This window comes from Eremothecium gossypii, chromosome VII (assembly GCF_000091025.4).
Source record: "Eremothecium gossypii ATCC 10895 chromosome VII, complete sequence".
Lineage (NCBI taxonomy): Eukaryota > Fungi > Ascomycota > Saccharomycetes > Saccharomycetales > Saccharomycetaceae > Eremothecium > Eremothecium gossypii.
In genome coordinates this window covers 1,225,757-1,242,462 of record NC_005788.4, presented here as the reverse complement: position 1 = coordinate 1,242,462, position 16,706 = coordinate 1,225,757, and the positions used below count along the sequence as shown (strand labels likewise).

General features: G+C 48.8%; 8 protein-coding genes and 1 non-coding gene across 9 annotated transcripts; 2 read left to right on the top strand and 7 right to left on the bottom strand.

Annotated features, from left to right (window-relative positions):
• Positions 1–38: 38 nt before the first annotated feature.
• On the top strand, positions 39–956 carry ARP10 (Arp10p; the record flags this gene model as incomplete). Its single annotated transcript, NM_211827.1, has 1 exon — positions 39–956. The coding sequence occupies one exon, from the start codon at positions 39–41 to the stop codon at positions 954–956; it is 918 nt and encodes a 305-aa protein (NP_986765.1).
• Positions 957–993: 37 nt separating this feature from the next.
• Positions 994–1,938, bottom strand: ISC10 (Isc10p; the record flags this gene model as incomplete). Its single annotated transcript, NM_211826.1, has 1 exon — positions 994–1,938. One exon carries the CDS (start codon positions 1,936–1,938, stop codon positions 994–996), a length of 945 nt encoding a protein of 314 aa, NP_986764.1.
• Positions 1,939–2,164: 226 nt separating this feature from the next.
• SLO1 (Slo1p) lies at positions 2,165–2,365 on the bottom strand (the record flags this gene model as incomplete). The annotated part of the gene is made up of 1 exon (NM_211825.1): positions 2,165–2,365. The coding sequence occupies one exon, from the start codon at positions 2,363–2,365 to the stop codon at positions 2,165–2,167; it is 201 nt and encodes a 66-aa protein (NP_986763.1).
• A 108-nt stretch (positions 2,366–2,473) lies between these two features.
• Positions 2,474–2,547, bottom strand: AGOS_t0185. The gene has a single exon. It is a non-coding gene; the product is annotated as a tRNA-Ile (tRNA).
• Positions 2,548–3,227: 680 nt separating this feature from the next.
• TMN2 (Tmn2p) lies at positions 3,228–5,189 on the bottom strand (the record flags this gene model as incomplete). The annotated part of the gene is made up of 1 exon (NM_211824.1): positions 3,228–5,189. The coding sequence occupies one exon, from the start codon at positions 5,187–5,189 to the stop codon at positions 3,228–3,230; it is 1,962 nt and encodes a 653-aa protein (NP_986762.1).
• Positions 5,190–5,552: 363 nt separating this feature from the next.
• TRS85 (Trs85p) lies at positions 5,553–7,424 on the top strand (the record flags this gene model as incomplete). Its single annotated transcript, NM_211823.2, has 1 exon — positions 5,553–7,424. The coding sequence occupies one exon, from the start codon at positions 5,553–5,555 to the stop codon at positions 7,422–7,424; it is 1,872 nt and encodes a 623-aa protein (NP_986761.2).
• Positions 7,425–7,618: 194 nt separating this feature from the next.
• RAX2 (Rax2p) lies at positions 7,619–11,224 on the bottom strand (the record flags this gene model as incomplete). The annotated part of the gene is made up of 1 exon (NM_211822.1): positions 7,619–11,224. One exon carries the CDS (start codon positions 11,222–11,224, stop codon positions 7,619–7,621), a length of 3,606 nt encoding a protein of 1,201 aa, NP_986760.1.
• Positions 11,225–11,838: 614 nt separating this feature from the next.
• AGOS_AGR093W (transcription activator GCR1-like domain-containing protein) lies at positions 11,839–14,274 on the bottom strand (the record flags this gene model as incomplete). Its single annotated transcript, NM_211820.2, has 1 exon — positions 11,839–14,274. One exon carries the CDS (start codon positions 14,272–14,274, stop codon positions 11,839–11,841), a length of 2,436 nt encoding a protein of 811 aa, NP_986758.2.
• Positions 14,275–14,780: 506 nt separating this feature from the next.
• Positions 14,781–16,571, bottom strand: AGOS_AGR092W (putative phosphotransferase; the record flags this gene model as incomplete). Its single annotated transcript, NM_211819.2, has 1 exon — positions 14,781–16,571. One exon carries the CDS (start codon positions 16,569–16,571, stop codon positions 14,781–14,783), a length of 1,791 nt encoding a protein of 596 aa, NP_986757.2.
• Positions 16,572–16,706: the final 135 nt, after the last annotated feature.

The following is a 16,706-nucleotide window of genomic DNA, read 5'->3' as shown; positions in this document are numbered from 1 at the left end:
ACAACAGCACAACAAAATCAGGTGTGATATTGCATGATATGGAGGTTCCCGTGGTCGTGCAATTGGGAAATAGGCATTGCTTGTGCGGAAGGGCGGGAGATGTTGACGCCATCGATGTTCGACAGATGGAGCCGAATTGGATGGACGATGATAACGCTGTATTCACCTTGATGCGGTCGTGGGTGCACGATACAATCATGTGCGCTCCACAGCGACTCAAGATAGTGGTGCTGGAGAACATACTATTAGATATCCCACGGAAGAAGAGACTGTGTCAAGTGCTACTGAATCGGCTACGGGTGAATAGTGTGGTATTCCTACCAGATGTGCTCATGGCCTGCGTCTCCGCGGGCGTTTCGAATGCCCTGGTTGTGGACGTGGGGTGGGAGCAGACAGCGGTGGTGCCGGTGGTGGACATGAGGATCCTGGATCGCGACGTGGGTGTGTCGAAGCTTGGCGCGCGATGGTTTGCGGCAGAACTGGAGCAGCATTTTGCTGGCTGCGGAGAAGCGGTGATGCGGAGTTTGAAGGTGGGGCAGGGTGGCAGGTATGAGGGGAACAGTATACCTTGGGGCGATGTTTCGGCCGTATTCGAGAGATTTCTGGGGACTGCAGGGCTTTCGGTGGAATATGACGCAGATGAATATGCATTGGTGCCGCTTGTGTTGCGGGCTGTCCGAAACCTGTCGGCGGACGTGAAACGGAACGTGCTACCAAATATCGTAATAATAGGCAGCATGGCGCGGATGCCAGGCCTGCGCCAACGCCTGATTGTGGAAATACAAACAGAGTTTGTCTGCGCGCGCGGGATAGAGGCGCTGAGCGTGTGGCAGGGGGGGAGTATTTACACCTTTCACTCATTGATGCATAATGAACTGGATCTAATGGAGGTAAATCGGGAACGGTTCAAGAATAATGGGGTTGTTCCAGATTGGCAGTTGCAAAGGTTTATGTAGGATCAAAAAGCAACACTCCAACTATGTACATTGCCAGCTAGCTTAAGTAGCGATCTAACGACAGTATGGAACTTAAGTCAGACCGTTGCATGAAATCTTCGAACTCCTCTTCTTCGAGATCCATGTCGTCTGCCTCGCTGAGACTGTCGTCATCAACGCCAAAGGCTACACTGTAGTCATCTGTATCTTGATCTAAGAGCGCCCACGGGTGAAGCTGATACCATCTTTTCTCAGCTTTTAACGTGAAATAGCCGCACCTATCGATGCCAAATAATTTGTACAAAGCATAGTCATACCAGTGAACCATCTCAGCCTTCTCGTTCAACTCGAGCTCTTTTTTGAACGGGGGAAGGTCGCCACCATTTAGCTCTGAATAAAGGATTGCAAGACATTTCTTCTCACAATTATCGTCTGTGTCTAAGGTTCTATTGGAAATATTGTCTGACTCTCGCAAGGGGACAATGTCGTAGCCAGGTAACGGCTTTCCCAAGATTGCTAGGTTAAGGGCTGCTGTATCGGGTAACAATTTTGGAGCCTTGCACTTCTTGAAGCTTCTTACTAACCGCGGTTCTAACATGGATGAACCTTCGAATAGACTTCTATCAATTCGGTCCGGACGCAAGCCAGGTGACTCTGGAATATATGTAGAATTGAGCGGGGTTAGCAAGGAAAGGTTTGAAATGCTTCTCTCGCGTGTTCGAATCGCTAGTGGATCTGGTTTGCGGATATACTTGACGATTTCGTCTGTCTGTTCGTCTAGAACTGGGTTTTTTGGCGCATCTGGCAAAACTGAATTTGTAGACTTGAATTCATTGTTATAGTCCCTATTTGGTAGGAGAATAGATGCTGGCGGTTTATACTGAGAAGCTGTACCATTTCTTAGCGGATTGATGGTTGGAGAATTCAGCGTTTTGTTTTTTAGATTTAGAGCTGACGGGATTGCCCATATTTGGTGGAAGTTTTCATCAACACTCGTAGCCATTATGAGAATATGCTAGTCTACTTTCCTATTGTTCACTCTGTATCTAAAACAACCAGGGAGCAGTAAAGAAGCATTCAACCATGTAACACTAAGTTGAACTTTTTGTAGCTAGCAACTAGCGCAGGTGGGCCAGTCACCTAATCTCCACAAAAATCGATATCCAGAGTTCCCAGCATCCTGCCGTCCTTGTCGTTCCTGCGTCAGCAAATCTCGGGGACAAACGTAGTTATCTACTCCCCATATTATTCTCAGAAGCAAGTATATTCTCCACGTACCCTCGAAGGGATATGTTTTCCTGTTTCAATTGATCACACATAGATTTTTGCCTAGTAGCTCTTTCCAACAAAGCTTCAAGCTGTCCGCGTTGGAATAGCAGTTCATCTTGGTATTTGTTCATATCCTTATCGCTCGGCCCCCTTGCGTCCATCCCGTTTCTACTATAGCAATCAGCCGTGGCATTGATTGCAGTTACCTTCAAAAGGTTTGATGATCTCCTTGGCTACCCGAAGAACTCAAAAGATCAGCCCAGCAAAAATGGTTCCTAGCGGGATCGAACCGCTGATCCCCGCGTTATTAGCACGGTGCCTTAACCAACTGGGCCAAGGAACCAGATTATAAAAATTGTCCTATTTAGGAGATTTTATCGATTTATACTGATTCTGTGATAAGCTCGGGACGATGTAGATATATTTTGGTGGCATTAAGCGCCAGCAGATATACTTATTCTCCAGTTCAATATTACAGTATATGTAAATTATAAACTAGATAGTTCATTAAATATAGTTATATAATAGATGAAGTATATTATTTATAAATAGATTATAGAATTAAATAACCAGTAAACACAGCATCATTTTGTTGATATTATTACAAGAGATAATACGTAGGAAACGTAGTGATCCGTAGTGATCCGCAATACTATGTAGCTAAACTATTATTAATAGTCGGTATTGCTTTTATAAATTACAATCACGTGATATATCCCGGTTGCGCCCGTGCACCTAATACACCGTCTTGGGATCCCTCATGGAAAGAGTGGATTATGTATTGTAAAGTGATGATTGACTTGTGAAATTATAGTGTTGACTATTTATGTTCGGCTTAGAGACTTTTGCGCCGGGATGTGGAGCGTATCGATCCACTACCAGGTGTAACAAATAAAATAGACAGTTGAGTAGATTATGTACTACGGAACACTTCTTGCGATAGATTCGACTTGGACGTAAACCTCTATTATGGATGCGGTACTTGTCGAAGGTCGAATTACAAACTTATAGACATCTTTGGAGTTAGTCAACCTTAATGCTAGAGTAGATTTTCCTCACAAACCACAGACTGCTTACGAAGCCAATGGTACCAGTGACAAGGCAGAAAAGGAAACTGATGAGTAACGAATAGCCAACGTACAGGACAATAGTTACAAAGCCGCCCAGTCTGAATTTGGTGAACAGGATGGAATTGATAAAGACGTATGTGGAGCAACCAATACCCCCAATGATGAAAGACCGCCATTGCCAGCTCCAATTTTCCATACACAGTGAGTAGTACGTCAATAAAATGGTAACCAGGGCAGTCGTCAGAGTCAGTAACAAAAAGGTAAAGAAGAGGAAGCCGAACATGTAGAACATGGTGTTAAACCATATCGACGTGTATATGAAATAAAGCTCAACAGCGATGGCGCCGAAGGGGAAGAGACCTGCGATATATGCGGCAGGCCAGGTTCTCAGGTACCACGGCTGCGGAGGAATCTGCTTCGCAATTTGGCTCGTTTTAGTTGGATGCTGGTCCCAGGTATTCTTCTTGCGTGCAAATAGAGAGCCCATGATAGAAATTGGTATTGAGAGCACGAACCACAGAACAACTATCGCCAACATCGTCCCGAATGGCATAGCACCAGACGATTGCACCATTACAAGGAAGAAGTTCATCAGGAGCATTGTCGCAAATATAATTCCCGGCACCAACAAAGGCGTCAATACCATGTTCACCTTCCACTTCTCACCACCGAACATTTTGTACGTGGACATGGATAGATAGGAACCGAAACCGCCGAAGATCGCGTAAAGGACAAACATGATCGTCCCAAGCGAGCCCCTGGAGCTTGGAGATAGGAACCCAAGCATGGCAATGAACAGTGTACATGCGCTCATCAGGAACAGCTGCCCTCCGGAACCGACGAACACAGAGAGCAACAGCGTCTTTGACGGGGACCGGAACACGTCACTATGCAGCAGCTTCCACCCATAGTCTTCCTGGAATTCGTTGTCTAAGTTGAAGTCATTATACCGGTCGAGATCCGTCTTCAACGCGCGGAACAGCGAATGCACCATTATCGACGACAACAACAGTACCACCAAGCTGAAGTTGATCAGCGAATACCACTGCACCTTCGGATCGTACACATGGAGATACTTGCCCCACCGTGTCGCCCACGAAACGTCGCTCTCGTGGAAACGCACACTGTACGTGAACGTCACCTTGGTGTCTGCAGTCTCGCTTAGCACCAAGCCATTGCCCGAATTGGCACATTTGTCGCCCACGGGGTTCTGTAGCGATCGAGGAAGCACCGACACACCCACCACCCGCAACTCGTCCTCGGCGCGTTTGTGGTAATCCACGGTGATCTCGAAGTGGTTTATGAAGTACGGCACAGCTACTACAGACTCTCCCGGCTGCAGCACCCGCCGCGTCTGTAGTTCAATCTCCCCCGGCTCCTCCTGATTTCGGTCTTCCGTGCCCCGGATAACCCTGCCCAGCTCGAAGCCCGTCCCGTAAAAAACCGTGTTGGTCCGTGCGTCATGCATCTCCCTTCCCGCTGGCAGCCCGTCGACCAGCCAATTGTGGAAGAAGCCGCTCCGGATCAACTGGTTGATGAACTTCGCATCCTCCGCCGGCACCGTCTTCTCGCACAGCGCCACGCAACTCTTCTCCTCTAGCATCTTCAACTCGAACGGCGAGTTGTGCAGCCTGTCACCGAATATGATGGACCCGAGCGACTCAGAAACCTTCTCAATCTTGTCCGGCCGGCACATGTGTAGGCGGGGATAGTAGTAATCATATGCATACAGATACCGCTCCTTGTCGCGCTGGCCGTCTGTTCCTGCCCTGTCGTCGGAAAACACCGTCGGCGTGATGTGGTTCACCAGCAGCGGAATGGCGTCCCCGCGCCGGTATGTGGTCGGCGCAGATCCCGGCAGGTAGAAGCCCTGCGCCAGGCCTAGCCAAGCAACCCATGCAACCAGTGCTATCATCCTCCTCGTGTCTAGAAGTCGGTGAGATGTTTAATCGCACAATATGTGATCTATAACTGGGGTATGTCTTGCGGAGTGCTCCTTGACAAGATGCCGACTGCCGTGGGCTTTGGATTTGGTAGTATGTGTAAAGTTGAGTAGTTCCAATGGCGAAAAATTGGTATGAACTAATGACGATAATCTTTAATGATAGAGGTTCAACAGCGCGGACCTAGTGGAGCCCGGCCTCGCAATTGAAGGGAGCTGTCTAGGCGAGAAGGATATAACGTTGGGTACCAAGCTACGGAGCGAAGGGCAAATAGAGTGACAGAGGTGTTGTTTTAATAGGACAGTAGTAGCTAGAACAAAGCAACGGAACGGACAATGCTATCATACGAAACGTACATGAACCTGGTGCACTATCCAGAACACTGGTCGCAGCCGGTGCCACACGAGATATCGCGGAGGGTGATATGCAATGCGCTATCGCCTTGCGTCAGCGTGCAGAGCACCGCTGCGTTGGAGGCGCATCTTGCGGAGGAGTTTTCGGAGGGCTCGCTGTATATGCTACTGCGGTACTTCGCGGACTACGTGCGGGAGCGCGGCGAGGAGGTGGGGAGCGTGTCGGGACAGCGGCGACCGGGCTCGGTGTACCAGCGACAGACGTCGCGGTACGTGCGGTTCCAGCGGCCTCTTGAGGAGGTTATCGAGACGGCAGAGCAGCAGGCTGTGGACTTCGAGGATCTGGAGGAGGCGCTGGGGCAGTTCCTGCGCGACATAGAGGCGCGCACGACGAACGAGTCGCCATCGGAGCTGCTGAAGCACTCGATATTCCACAAGTTCATCACGATGCTGTCGTCGACTGCGCTGTCGCCGTACCACACGGTGAACCACCCGATCATGGCGCTACTGGCACTCGATGTCACTCAGGGGGAGGAATACACGCTTGCGCGCGAACTGCTGGTCCAATTCAAGAACCTGCCCAGCAAGAGCAGCAAGTTCCCGTCGTACATTAACACAAACGATGTGCTACCGGTGTTCATCTTATGCTTTGATGAGTCGTCTTCCGAGCAGTGGGAGACTGTGCAGGCGTTGCAAAAAGCGATCAAGAAACAGCTCTTTGTTGAGAGTGTGCCGCTGCCGATCTTCACGAATTACGAGTCCGATCCTGTGGTATTGCATCCTCCGATCACGAACTCGTTACAGGAGCAGGTGTACGATGGCTCACATCCACCGTTGCTGCGGCTTTGTCCGCAACTGGTCGATGTAATATACGAAACGATAAATGCAATGGTGGAGGACCTGATGATCCCTTTCATGAACCGCAAGATTTCCTTCTGGGATGAGACCATTCTTCAGCCCAGGAAATCGATATTCCATGGAAACAAGTTTCTCAAGAGGTTCATGAATAAGACGAACAGCTCTGCAGCTGGAACCTTATCTACATCTTCGGATGGGTATTTTCTAGCGTCCTCGAACGAATTTTTGCTCCGGAAGCTTGCCGATTGGTCCTTTATGCTTTCCGACTATAAGACAGCGTACTCGATATACTACATTTTGCTCAGGGATTTTGAGCTCTATCCTCAGTATCTTTCTTCCTGTCAGGAGTTTTCTGCGCTTTCTCTTTTGATGGGTGCGCACTCCATTGTCACTACCAAGATGATTAAAAATGACATCGACCCTCTAATTATGAAATATATGGATTCCACGGTAGCGAGTTTAAACTACTTGGGTAAGTTCCGCTGCCTTGTGTATATGGCGGAACTATTTCTTTCTCTAAGCGACACATGGACATCTGCGCCATTTGCCATCAAATACCTTGAGCTTATCTTGCAAAATGAACAGCTGAAGCTCGGGCCGCTTTCAAGGACGATGCTGTGGGAACGTATAAGTTATGCTTATCAGTTACGCATAGACCCTCGCATCCATACAGACGACGAATACCTCTCAGATAATTTTATGGAACTGACAACAGAAGACGATTTTTGCATGAATCCAAACAAGCTACACCATTGGAGAATACACAGCCTGGGGTTAACACGCCATAGGAAGGAAGCAGTATTCCGCTTATTGGCAGCAAAGAAATGGCTAGAGTATGGACATATAAGGCAAGGCGCTTGGTCCCTTAAGGGATGCAACAAGGTATATCGTAATTTAGGGTTTGCTAATGCCGATGGGACATTGTTGAGCAGATTAGTAGACATGGTAGTTCACGAGGAAACCGTGCAGTCTTTAGCTGAACATAGAAATCATTAATTTCGGGAACATATAATTAATTTTCTTTTTATCATCCTTAGCCTTTGATTTTGGAACTTAAAAGCTGTGACTTTTAAGTTTTAAGATCAAAGATACAATTTACAATAGTACACTAATATAACAATATTTGATGCTACACTTTCTAGTTTGCTTATTTTATACAATTTAATCACTTCCTATTTTCAGACCCCGTTTTAAATAAATTTCATCAACTTTTCTGGCGGTACTGTCTTTAACATTTCATCCTCATTTATTCTAGGTTTTAATGGCTGATAGGCATTATGGTCTCCAAATGCATAAGCCAGAATAACCCCAATAATACCTAGTAGGGCAATTGTTGCTAACGCAAGTCCTAATGCAATCAAAACAACATACCCCTTCGCTAGCTTTCGTTTCGGCTCTGCTGTGGGAGGCGAGTCGGAAACAACAACCTCCAAGGGGAGCGAAGTGGTTGTCTGGCGGGAAATATCTTGATTCAGAAAAATTTGGCCTCTAGGGACGTTAAACTCCTCCCTGGCACTGCTGCCTATAGTAAAATAATATGGTTCCCAATTTTCAAAGTTATAGTGCATGGCGTTAATCTCCCCATATTCCGAAGAATTCATTTGTCCGTGAATAACAACCAGTTCATTACCAACCCGGTTCCGTTTATTTTGAGACCTGGGGTTGTTCAACATGAGCAAGCTTATTCCATCTATACGAATCTGCCCACCAGATAAAGGGGTCACAGTTTTCCATTCACTACCAGAATAGTGCCACACTTGTTTGCCGTCTTCGGCCACATACTCATCTCCTGAATCTCCAATCGTTAATACGCTATTGAAAGCACGTCCATTTGGCTGTTCATGTTGTTCTACAACTCTAGAACGCACCAAGTCAAAGTTTAGAAATAGAATATTTGGTCTGGACTGAACGGTCATCGAACCTACAGCTATCAAGTTTCGATTGTTAACAAATTGTAGCTGTTTGATTTCACCACTGATAAGTCCACTGGCGAATGCAGACCATGAACGTTTCACAAAGTTGTACAGACATAGATCGTGGCAGCCATCTTTCTCAAAAGAACCACCTACAAGTAATGTGTTGTCTTCGCCAAATAATACAATAGAGTTGATACGTTCTCCTGGGTTCAACTTCTCTCTCGCAACCTCCTGCAAGGTCCTGAGATCATATAGAATTAACGCTCCTGGAGTTCCTTCAACTTCATTTGTGGAAATGACCAAAAAGTTAGTCTTTTTCACATAAATCATCTCTCTAACAGTGGCGATATTGTTAGAGAGATTAAAATTATTGCCTGGGGTTTCAATCACTACTCCACCGGTAGCGACGCTAGAATTTGGACTTACTGAATAATACGCATAGGCAGTAGCGGTATCATTCAAGTATACTCCTCTATGGACTCTTGCTCCAGATATGCTTGGAGTCCCAGATGTAAAGATATTACCTTCCGCATCTAATGCAACCGCTCCATGTGCCGAACCGTGTTTTATATCGGCTATCGAACCGGTAAACAAAAGGTCATTGTTAGAGTTAGCCGCAGCGGAAAGCGCGGATAACTGGAACATAGAAGAAGTCAACATCTGTGAAGTCGATGTGTTATAGATAAATTTGTTGTTGAATAGCAAAAGTTCACTCCCATCAATTGTCATGTTGATGATCGATGATGTTTCAGAATTTAAATCAAAGAAGGAACCAAAATTCCCATCGTAGTGCAATGCGCTAGATGGACCAGAGGACAAATTAAATTTTCCAGTAAAAACCAAACCTTTCGAATACGGAGATATACCATTAAGAGAACCTGGGACATCCTGCCTGGTTACGTCAACGTCATTCCAGTCAGTTCCTTTCGGTGTTACCACAGCGATGTGGCCCGTGGACTTTACGCCGAGGATTAGTTTCCCGTCATACACCTGCCCAACTAGCGATACGCCCTCAGGCATATCAGTTTGAGGGTCTTTATTGATATATTTTTGAATCCCATTATCCAAAGAAGAGCCAGCAGGGGTGTATTGGAAGAGACCATTTAATGATTTTTCACGTGGATGCCGAATATCATCTAAACCATCAAGCGAGTCAATTATGGCACTGACTCTATCAGCAACCATTATTTTCCTATTGACTGCTGAGTTTATTGGAGATACCCACTCCATTCTAACTGTCGGATTCGGGTCCAAGTGCCCTGTGTACAATGGGTCATACTTCAGACGGTAATTGTTTTGGTAAATCCATCTTGTCATTAAAGTAGTCCCGTTGCTGGCAAGTAGCGTAACGTTTACTATACCTCTATAGTCACATGTTCCATCATCTTCGCACCCGGGTGTATAAAGGTTTAGTGTGTAAGTTCCCGAATGTGGTATCACCGGCTTGACGTTTACCATTGGATTACTTTCCACAACGTTAGCCGATAAATAGCTCGCATCCGTCGCGCCTTGGTGCCAGATATTAGCAGTAGTGGAAAATGGGGACAATTGCTGTTCCCCGCAGTTCGGTTGATTCAATGTACTATTGACATACGCATCGTATTCTGTCTGAAACAACTCCACCCCCACCAAACCAACATTGTTACCGTATGAGTCTAACGCAATAAATTTTATCTCCTCCATATGAATTTGATTAATGAATGCAAACTCCTGGTAGTCAGGCGTCCATTTAATAAGAACTTTCTCGTCATTTACCAACCTTGCCACGTCTGCAGGTCCACTTTCCGCAGCCTTTGATGTAAGGTTGGAGCGCGGCATAAGTGGGCACCACGCGTCACAAGTAGCTAGCTCACCGGTATTTGGGTCTATGTAGGTCATGTTCATTATGCTCTGCGAGGGCGAGGTAACTATTCGGAAGAGCTTGATTTCGTTGCCGTTCTTCTTGGAGTTATAGATCCTGATCTTCGAAGGTATGATCCGATGAAGAACTTTAATATTTAGCTCACCCCTTGCAGGCCCATCTCCGGAATGTGGTACAAACCATGAATCATCATTACTAGTTGGGCATATGAACTTTCCTTTGTCTAGGTGTCCATCCGATGTAATTGTGGAATATCGTAGTGAGGTTAATGCATTCGTCTCTATAGTAGTTACGTTTAGCTGTGGCTTTTCTGTCGATGCCAATACGGAGGCTGTCTCAGCATACGAGGCCGCCTCAAGATTCGAAAACCTCCCCACGAATAGAACTCCGCTTCCACTTAACTTTAGAATATTGTTCACCGAAGAGCCCCTTCCAAATCCGCCAAAGGGCAACAAGGACGTGGTGCGTGAAGTAGCATTCCATTGTACAGCACTGTGGCCGGATTTGTTTCCGTCGGAATATGTGAACTGTCCCCCGAAGTAAACCATGTCGCCGTCGACGAGTATGTCGTTCACAGACTCCAATGACTGCGGAAGTATCTCGGTGACTTCCAACGTTGAAAGATTGTACATCAACTGGTGCTCCAACCGCTGGTCCTGGAGCTTCCCAGTCCCACTTAGTATGAAGCTGTCGCTGCCAAAAGGCACGATGCGGCGCACCACTGTGTCATCGTCCAACTTCGCCAGCTGAACGTACGTCCCCTCGGAATAGTATATGAGAGAGCTCCCCTGGTGCTGCTCCTGGCCCGTAAATAGTTGCTGACCTTTGTAATTATAGTACTCGAACGCTTGGAAGTCGTCAAACACTAGCAACCGCTCGTTCCGGGCCGCCGAGAGGTCCAAGCGCGGGGTCTGCCAATGTTTTATGTCAAAGTGCTGCGCCACGCTCTCCAGATGGGACCCTCGTACAACGTCCCCGAGCGGCGCAAGTGCCGCCACCAGGCCCATGTGCAAACGCATCGTCCCGTCCGCCTATTTGTTATGTCTCTATGTCTCTCGGTATTCTCGGGTAGACTCTGGCAGCACACTTTAAGCAGTAGCTGGCTTGCAGGATAATATAGCAATGTTCTTGATGCTCAGCTAGAAACTAAATCCCTTAGTTTTCGATCGATCGATAGCTCGTTTTAATACACCTGTCTTTTAGTGGAATGCTCAGAAGTGACATAAATTGTCCTCTGAAAAATGCAACTCTCCTTCTGAATTAATCTTTGAACAACTATCCCCATCCCCGGCTGCCTCTGTCACTATAATTAAACCGGATTACAGAGTTCTGCAATACCTATTAAGGAAATTATATTGTGGTAATCACAAACACGGTTCTCGTAAACAATGCTTCTCGAGATTTCCTTGGCTGCATCACCGCTCGAGAATTTATCCGAGTGCTGGCTCGAGGAATTTTGCACCAGATAAGGTCACGTGAATACCAGCGGTGTTCGACACATGAGGAATAAAATACTGTCTGCTTACATAAGGTGGGCGGAGTAGGCGCCGTATTCTGAACCGCGGCGTAGCAGGGGTTGCGCAAAGATGCACCGAGATTAGTTTATGTAGAAGGTAAGCAAGTGGCAGACAGGCTAGTCGGGGTCCGACATAATTATGTCGTGGAGGTCCGGCCTGTACTTGACAAGAGCACACTTTAAAGCGCCGAGATTGTTGCACACCCATACGACGGATTTCTCTTCTTTGAGGCGGACGTTGTCGACAATATCGAGCACTTGCTCGGGCGAGAGCTTTGTGAAGTACGCTATCTTCTCGACAAGATAGACGAAGGCCTTCTTCTTTTGGAAGGTACGCTTCTTGCGGAACTGGACGAGTTTTGACTTGCCGAAGTCCTGGACAAATGCCTCGACCTGGAGTTTGAGCGATTGGTAGAATTCGTTATAGATGGAGTAAATTGAGTCCTGGTCGTTGCTCATGATGATGGAGAACTTTCCCTCGTCGTCGACGAGGTAATTCTTACCGTCAGCAGTCAGCGGGGGCTGGTATTGCATACCCTTGGAGAGCTTGGACCCCTGGCTTTCTTTATATCGGGGACGGGGTTTCTTAGGTTTCGACGGGGCCTGCTGGTTGCTTAGCCCGCTGCAGATGGAAGTGCCCTTCGGTACGGCAAAGCCGCCGCCTAGACTTGCACCGGGGAGCCCGCTTCCTACCTGCGATTGTTGCAGGGAGCTACTCATGAGTGTAGCAACATGACTCGGTTTCACTGAAATATCCACGGACGCGCCCACAGGTCGCGCCAACATGCTGGAATACGATGCTGATGAGTCTGGCACGGGAACTGTCTGGTATGAAAGAAGCGATGAGGTGTCGTCTCTTGGGATATCGAACAACGGGTCGTTTTGAAAGGATAAGACACTTTGCATGCCTTGCGATGAACTCGAGGGTTCGTGGTTGGCTGAACGCGACTGTTGTCTTTGTTCTGTCTTTAAAATAAATGGCTCATAGTTCTCCAGCAACGGATCGACCAGTTCATCATCTGCTGCATTTGCTGTGTTGCTCTCAGAATAATTCAGCGCGCCACTGATCGAGGTCATGCTGCTGTTGTTTGATTCGTTAATGAACGTTGAGCGTATCGGAGTTGTCGCTGCAGATCGTTTCAGCTTGGTTACCTTACCTTTAACCGGCGTAGTTCCAGTTGCCAGGGACATGGACGTTACTGTCTTTTGAAGAGAAGATACTAACTGCTTGAGGCTGTTAATGTGTTGCATCAATACTGTATCTTGCTGTTTCAGTTTATTATTTTCGAGCGTGAGGTGGTAGATTCGTTGGTTGATATCCGGGATTGATTGCTGGAATAATGGCGAACTGCACGCGGAGTCATAGTTAGGATAGTAGTACTGAACTGGGGTGGTGCTTGACGCAGATTGGGGTTGCTGTAGTGGTACTGTCTGCCTATTACTTGTCGAAGATTTTTGTAGCGGGAGATGTAATTGAGGCCGATTTCGCTTTTGATGCTGATGCTGATGCTGATGCTGTTGATTCTGTTGATGCTGATGATCTTGTGGCTGTGGTGGCGTCCTTTTCGCCAACGGTGTAGTGGAAGTCTGTGAATGCTGCTTTTGCGATTTCTGTTGTTGCTGTTGTTGAGGCTTTTGGTGCTGTTCCTGTTCTTCTTTGTCCCTTCGACGATCTTCCACCTGCTGCTGAACTTTAGGTTTCTGGTCGTCCCCTGGTTGTAGCTGTGGTTCTTCTTGATGATGCTGTTGGTGCTGCTGCTGGGGCAACATATGCGATGCTTGTGGTGCGGTTGATGAACGCGACTCTGGTCCGAGACTCTGGCTGTGCGGTAGCTGTGAGGCATCCTGCTCTTCATCCTGCGACTCTTGTGGCTCCTGCTGCGGGTAGTGGCCATGGGCATGTGCCGCCGAACGGTCAAGCATATCACGACTTAACAACGCTGTATCGTCATGCGCCAGCCCACCAAGCTTCCCAGAGCCGGTTGCACTATCGTGCACGAGCGAATGGAGCAGCTGCAGCGTGGTCGGAGAATCGAGCGGCTTCCACATTGGGCTCGCAGAGTCCGGATCGTTTCTATCATGCAGCATAGGCTTCTCGCGGAAAACGATCATCTGCAGCTGCTGCAGCAGCTGCAGCGCTTCAAATACACCACCAACCACCTCCGCACCGTGCGCAAATGTTCCAACATCCTCCTTTAGAAAATTATAGCACCTTGTTGGCGTAATTACCGCCCTCGTAGTCTCCGCCGCGATTGTCTCCGTCCGCTGGGCCCATTCAAAAAAGCGTACCATAGCCGGCAGACTTACCAGTCCCAGCAACTCCGGTGTTCGCATCATCAGCAGCTCGAACATTGAGTCCACATCGATTCCGCCCCCTGGGTCCTCCTGCGAAAAAGACAGGCATTGTTCCTTGGTCGCCGTGTATAACTGGTACAGATCCTCCTGTTGCCGTAGCCGCACCAGCATGCTGCGCACCAGTTGCTGTACCACCAACAGCCGACCCTCGATGTGTCCGCTAGTCCCTCTTTCATCTGCCCCAGACGCTATATTCATCGACAATTGACTTTTACGGTTCGATGGCTCACAAGCAATATATCTCTGGTGAAAAACCGGAAAAAAACTAGGAATTAATTGTTTAGATCCGTCCCCCTTCAGTCTCTGTTGGTACTGGCAACAACCAGATTGAAGCACTCGCAATAACAGCTCTACAAATCAACACCAACAGCAATGGATCTCTCCTTTATGCGCTCGGTTCACGATCTTCACCTGCCTTGAAGGCTGGGATAAGTATTGGTGAAAAGAAAAAGAGTTACGTCGCGATAATAGTCATTTTGAACAAAGCCCAAAAATCGCCGAAAAAGATGAAAAACCGATTTTCGCCAGTGGGGCGGGCTGGGCGTGTGGCAGCCTGGTGCACGTGCCATGCTCTATCGCTTACGGCTAACGCTGCTGCAGCGAGATCGAATCTTGCAGCTCGTAGGGCGCCAAGATGTTACGTAATCCGACCGTTGAGGGTGGGGAAGGAGGAACAATAGTTATATACCGAGTCATGACGGCAATCAGGGCGTGTTCTCGACGTCATCCACTAATTTTCTATAGAGTTTTTGGGCTTCGGCCATTTCCAGAAATACTTTGTATTTTGCTTCCAGAAGTCTTATGTCAGGATCTGCGTCAGGGCTGGGGGAGACCACGTTGCCGGGGACGGTGAGGCGGGACATGATTTGCCACAGCCGATGCATAGGGGCGCGGCTGGCGGAGGAAGGAAGAATGCTGGAAGCGGTCGCGTTTGTATTCGCAAGATAATTTTCTACCGCGGCGGCAGCGAGCAGTGCGGAGCCGAAGACGACTGCGGCACCGACGTGGCGGGGGGTTACCACGGGGCGACGCACAGCGTCGGCGAGCAGCTGCGTGAGCAGCGGGTTACGCGCCTGACCACCGGAAAGGTAGACCGTATCTACATGGAGACCAGCTGCGGCCATATGGTCGAGGATATGACGCGCCTGTAGCGCGATGAACTCGAACGCCGTGAGCACCGCAAGCGCAAGATCATCCTGGGACACATCCATCGATAGGCCGACCATGGCAGCACGCATCGAGGGGTCTGCGAGTGGCGATCGGTTGCCATGGTAGTCCCCATACAGGAAGCGATGTTTGGCAAGTGCACGAATTGACCGAGCACCGCTCTCCGCTCGAAGCTTATCGAGCCGCCAGTTGATGTAGTCGAAGTCCGTCAGTCCCCGTTGCTGCGCAGCCTGGTGAAGCTCAGTATACGCAGGGTGCGTGTGGAGGGTATGGGCCAGAAGCGCTCCGGTGCAACTCTGCCCCCCCTCCGTACACCAATATCCGCGCGCCAAAACATCCCGGTAGGGCCCCCATACACCCTCAACAAAGTGTGGCGTCTGGGAGAGCATAATGAGACATGTGGAGGTGCCCGCGACGGCGGCAAGGCGCCCTGCCAGCTCCTCGACGCCACCTGACTCGCGTGCGCCGTCCGGAGATGCGCCAACGGTACCCACCCAACCGGCATACGCATCGATCACGCCCGACCCCACCACACACCGAGGAGTTAAGCCCAGACTCGCGGCAGCGGCTTCTGAAAGCAACCCTACAGGTTCCCCGGCGCTTCTGAACTCGCTGCCCGGCTCGTCGAGCGCGCCCCCGAGTCTGCGGAAGCCGTCCTCACACAGCTCCTCCAGCCCTATCTGCTCCAGAAACTCCCGTGACCAGCCACTCGTGGAGCTGTCTACGCCGTTAGGTACCAGCCCCATTTTGCAAACCGTCGAGCAGAAGCTCCTGCTTTCAATGCCCGTCGCTTGGTAGGTAAGAAAGTCGGGCAGGTCGTAGAACTTACATTTGGCGAACTCTCCGCGCGGCATATGCCGCTGCAGCCATTTTATCTTGGGCATTTGCATCTCCACCGACATTTTGCCCCCCACGTACCGCAGCACGCTATGTCCCGTGGAATTGATCTCGGACGCCTCCGCAACAGCCCTGTGGTCCATCCACAGGATCACGTTCTGCCGATTATCGCTGAAATCAGGCCCCACTGCAACCTCGCCATCTGAATCTTCATCCAGCACCACCAACGAGCATGTAGCGTCAAAGTTGATACCTGCAACCTCGTCCACGGCTACCTGGCTCTCCGCCACCGCCGCTCTAACGCTCTTGCAGACGGCCCCCCATATTTCGCTCGACGATTGGGTAATATGGTCATGCTTGGGCTGACTCCTTGAAATGGGATTTTGCGTCGTTGCGAGTATAGCACCACTTTTGTCAATGATACATGCCCGTGCAAATTCCGTACCGACGTCTACACCAACGTAATACTGCTTCATCTCGGCCGCAGACATCTGGTGGTCCGGCAATAAGTTATATAAGTTGTTAATTATGTGAAAAATCGCACGTATTTGTCTCTGCACGAACTTGTATTCTCATCGCGAAGGCGCCTGTGTAAGTTCTAACAGGGGCAATCACAGACAGGTCTA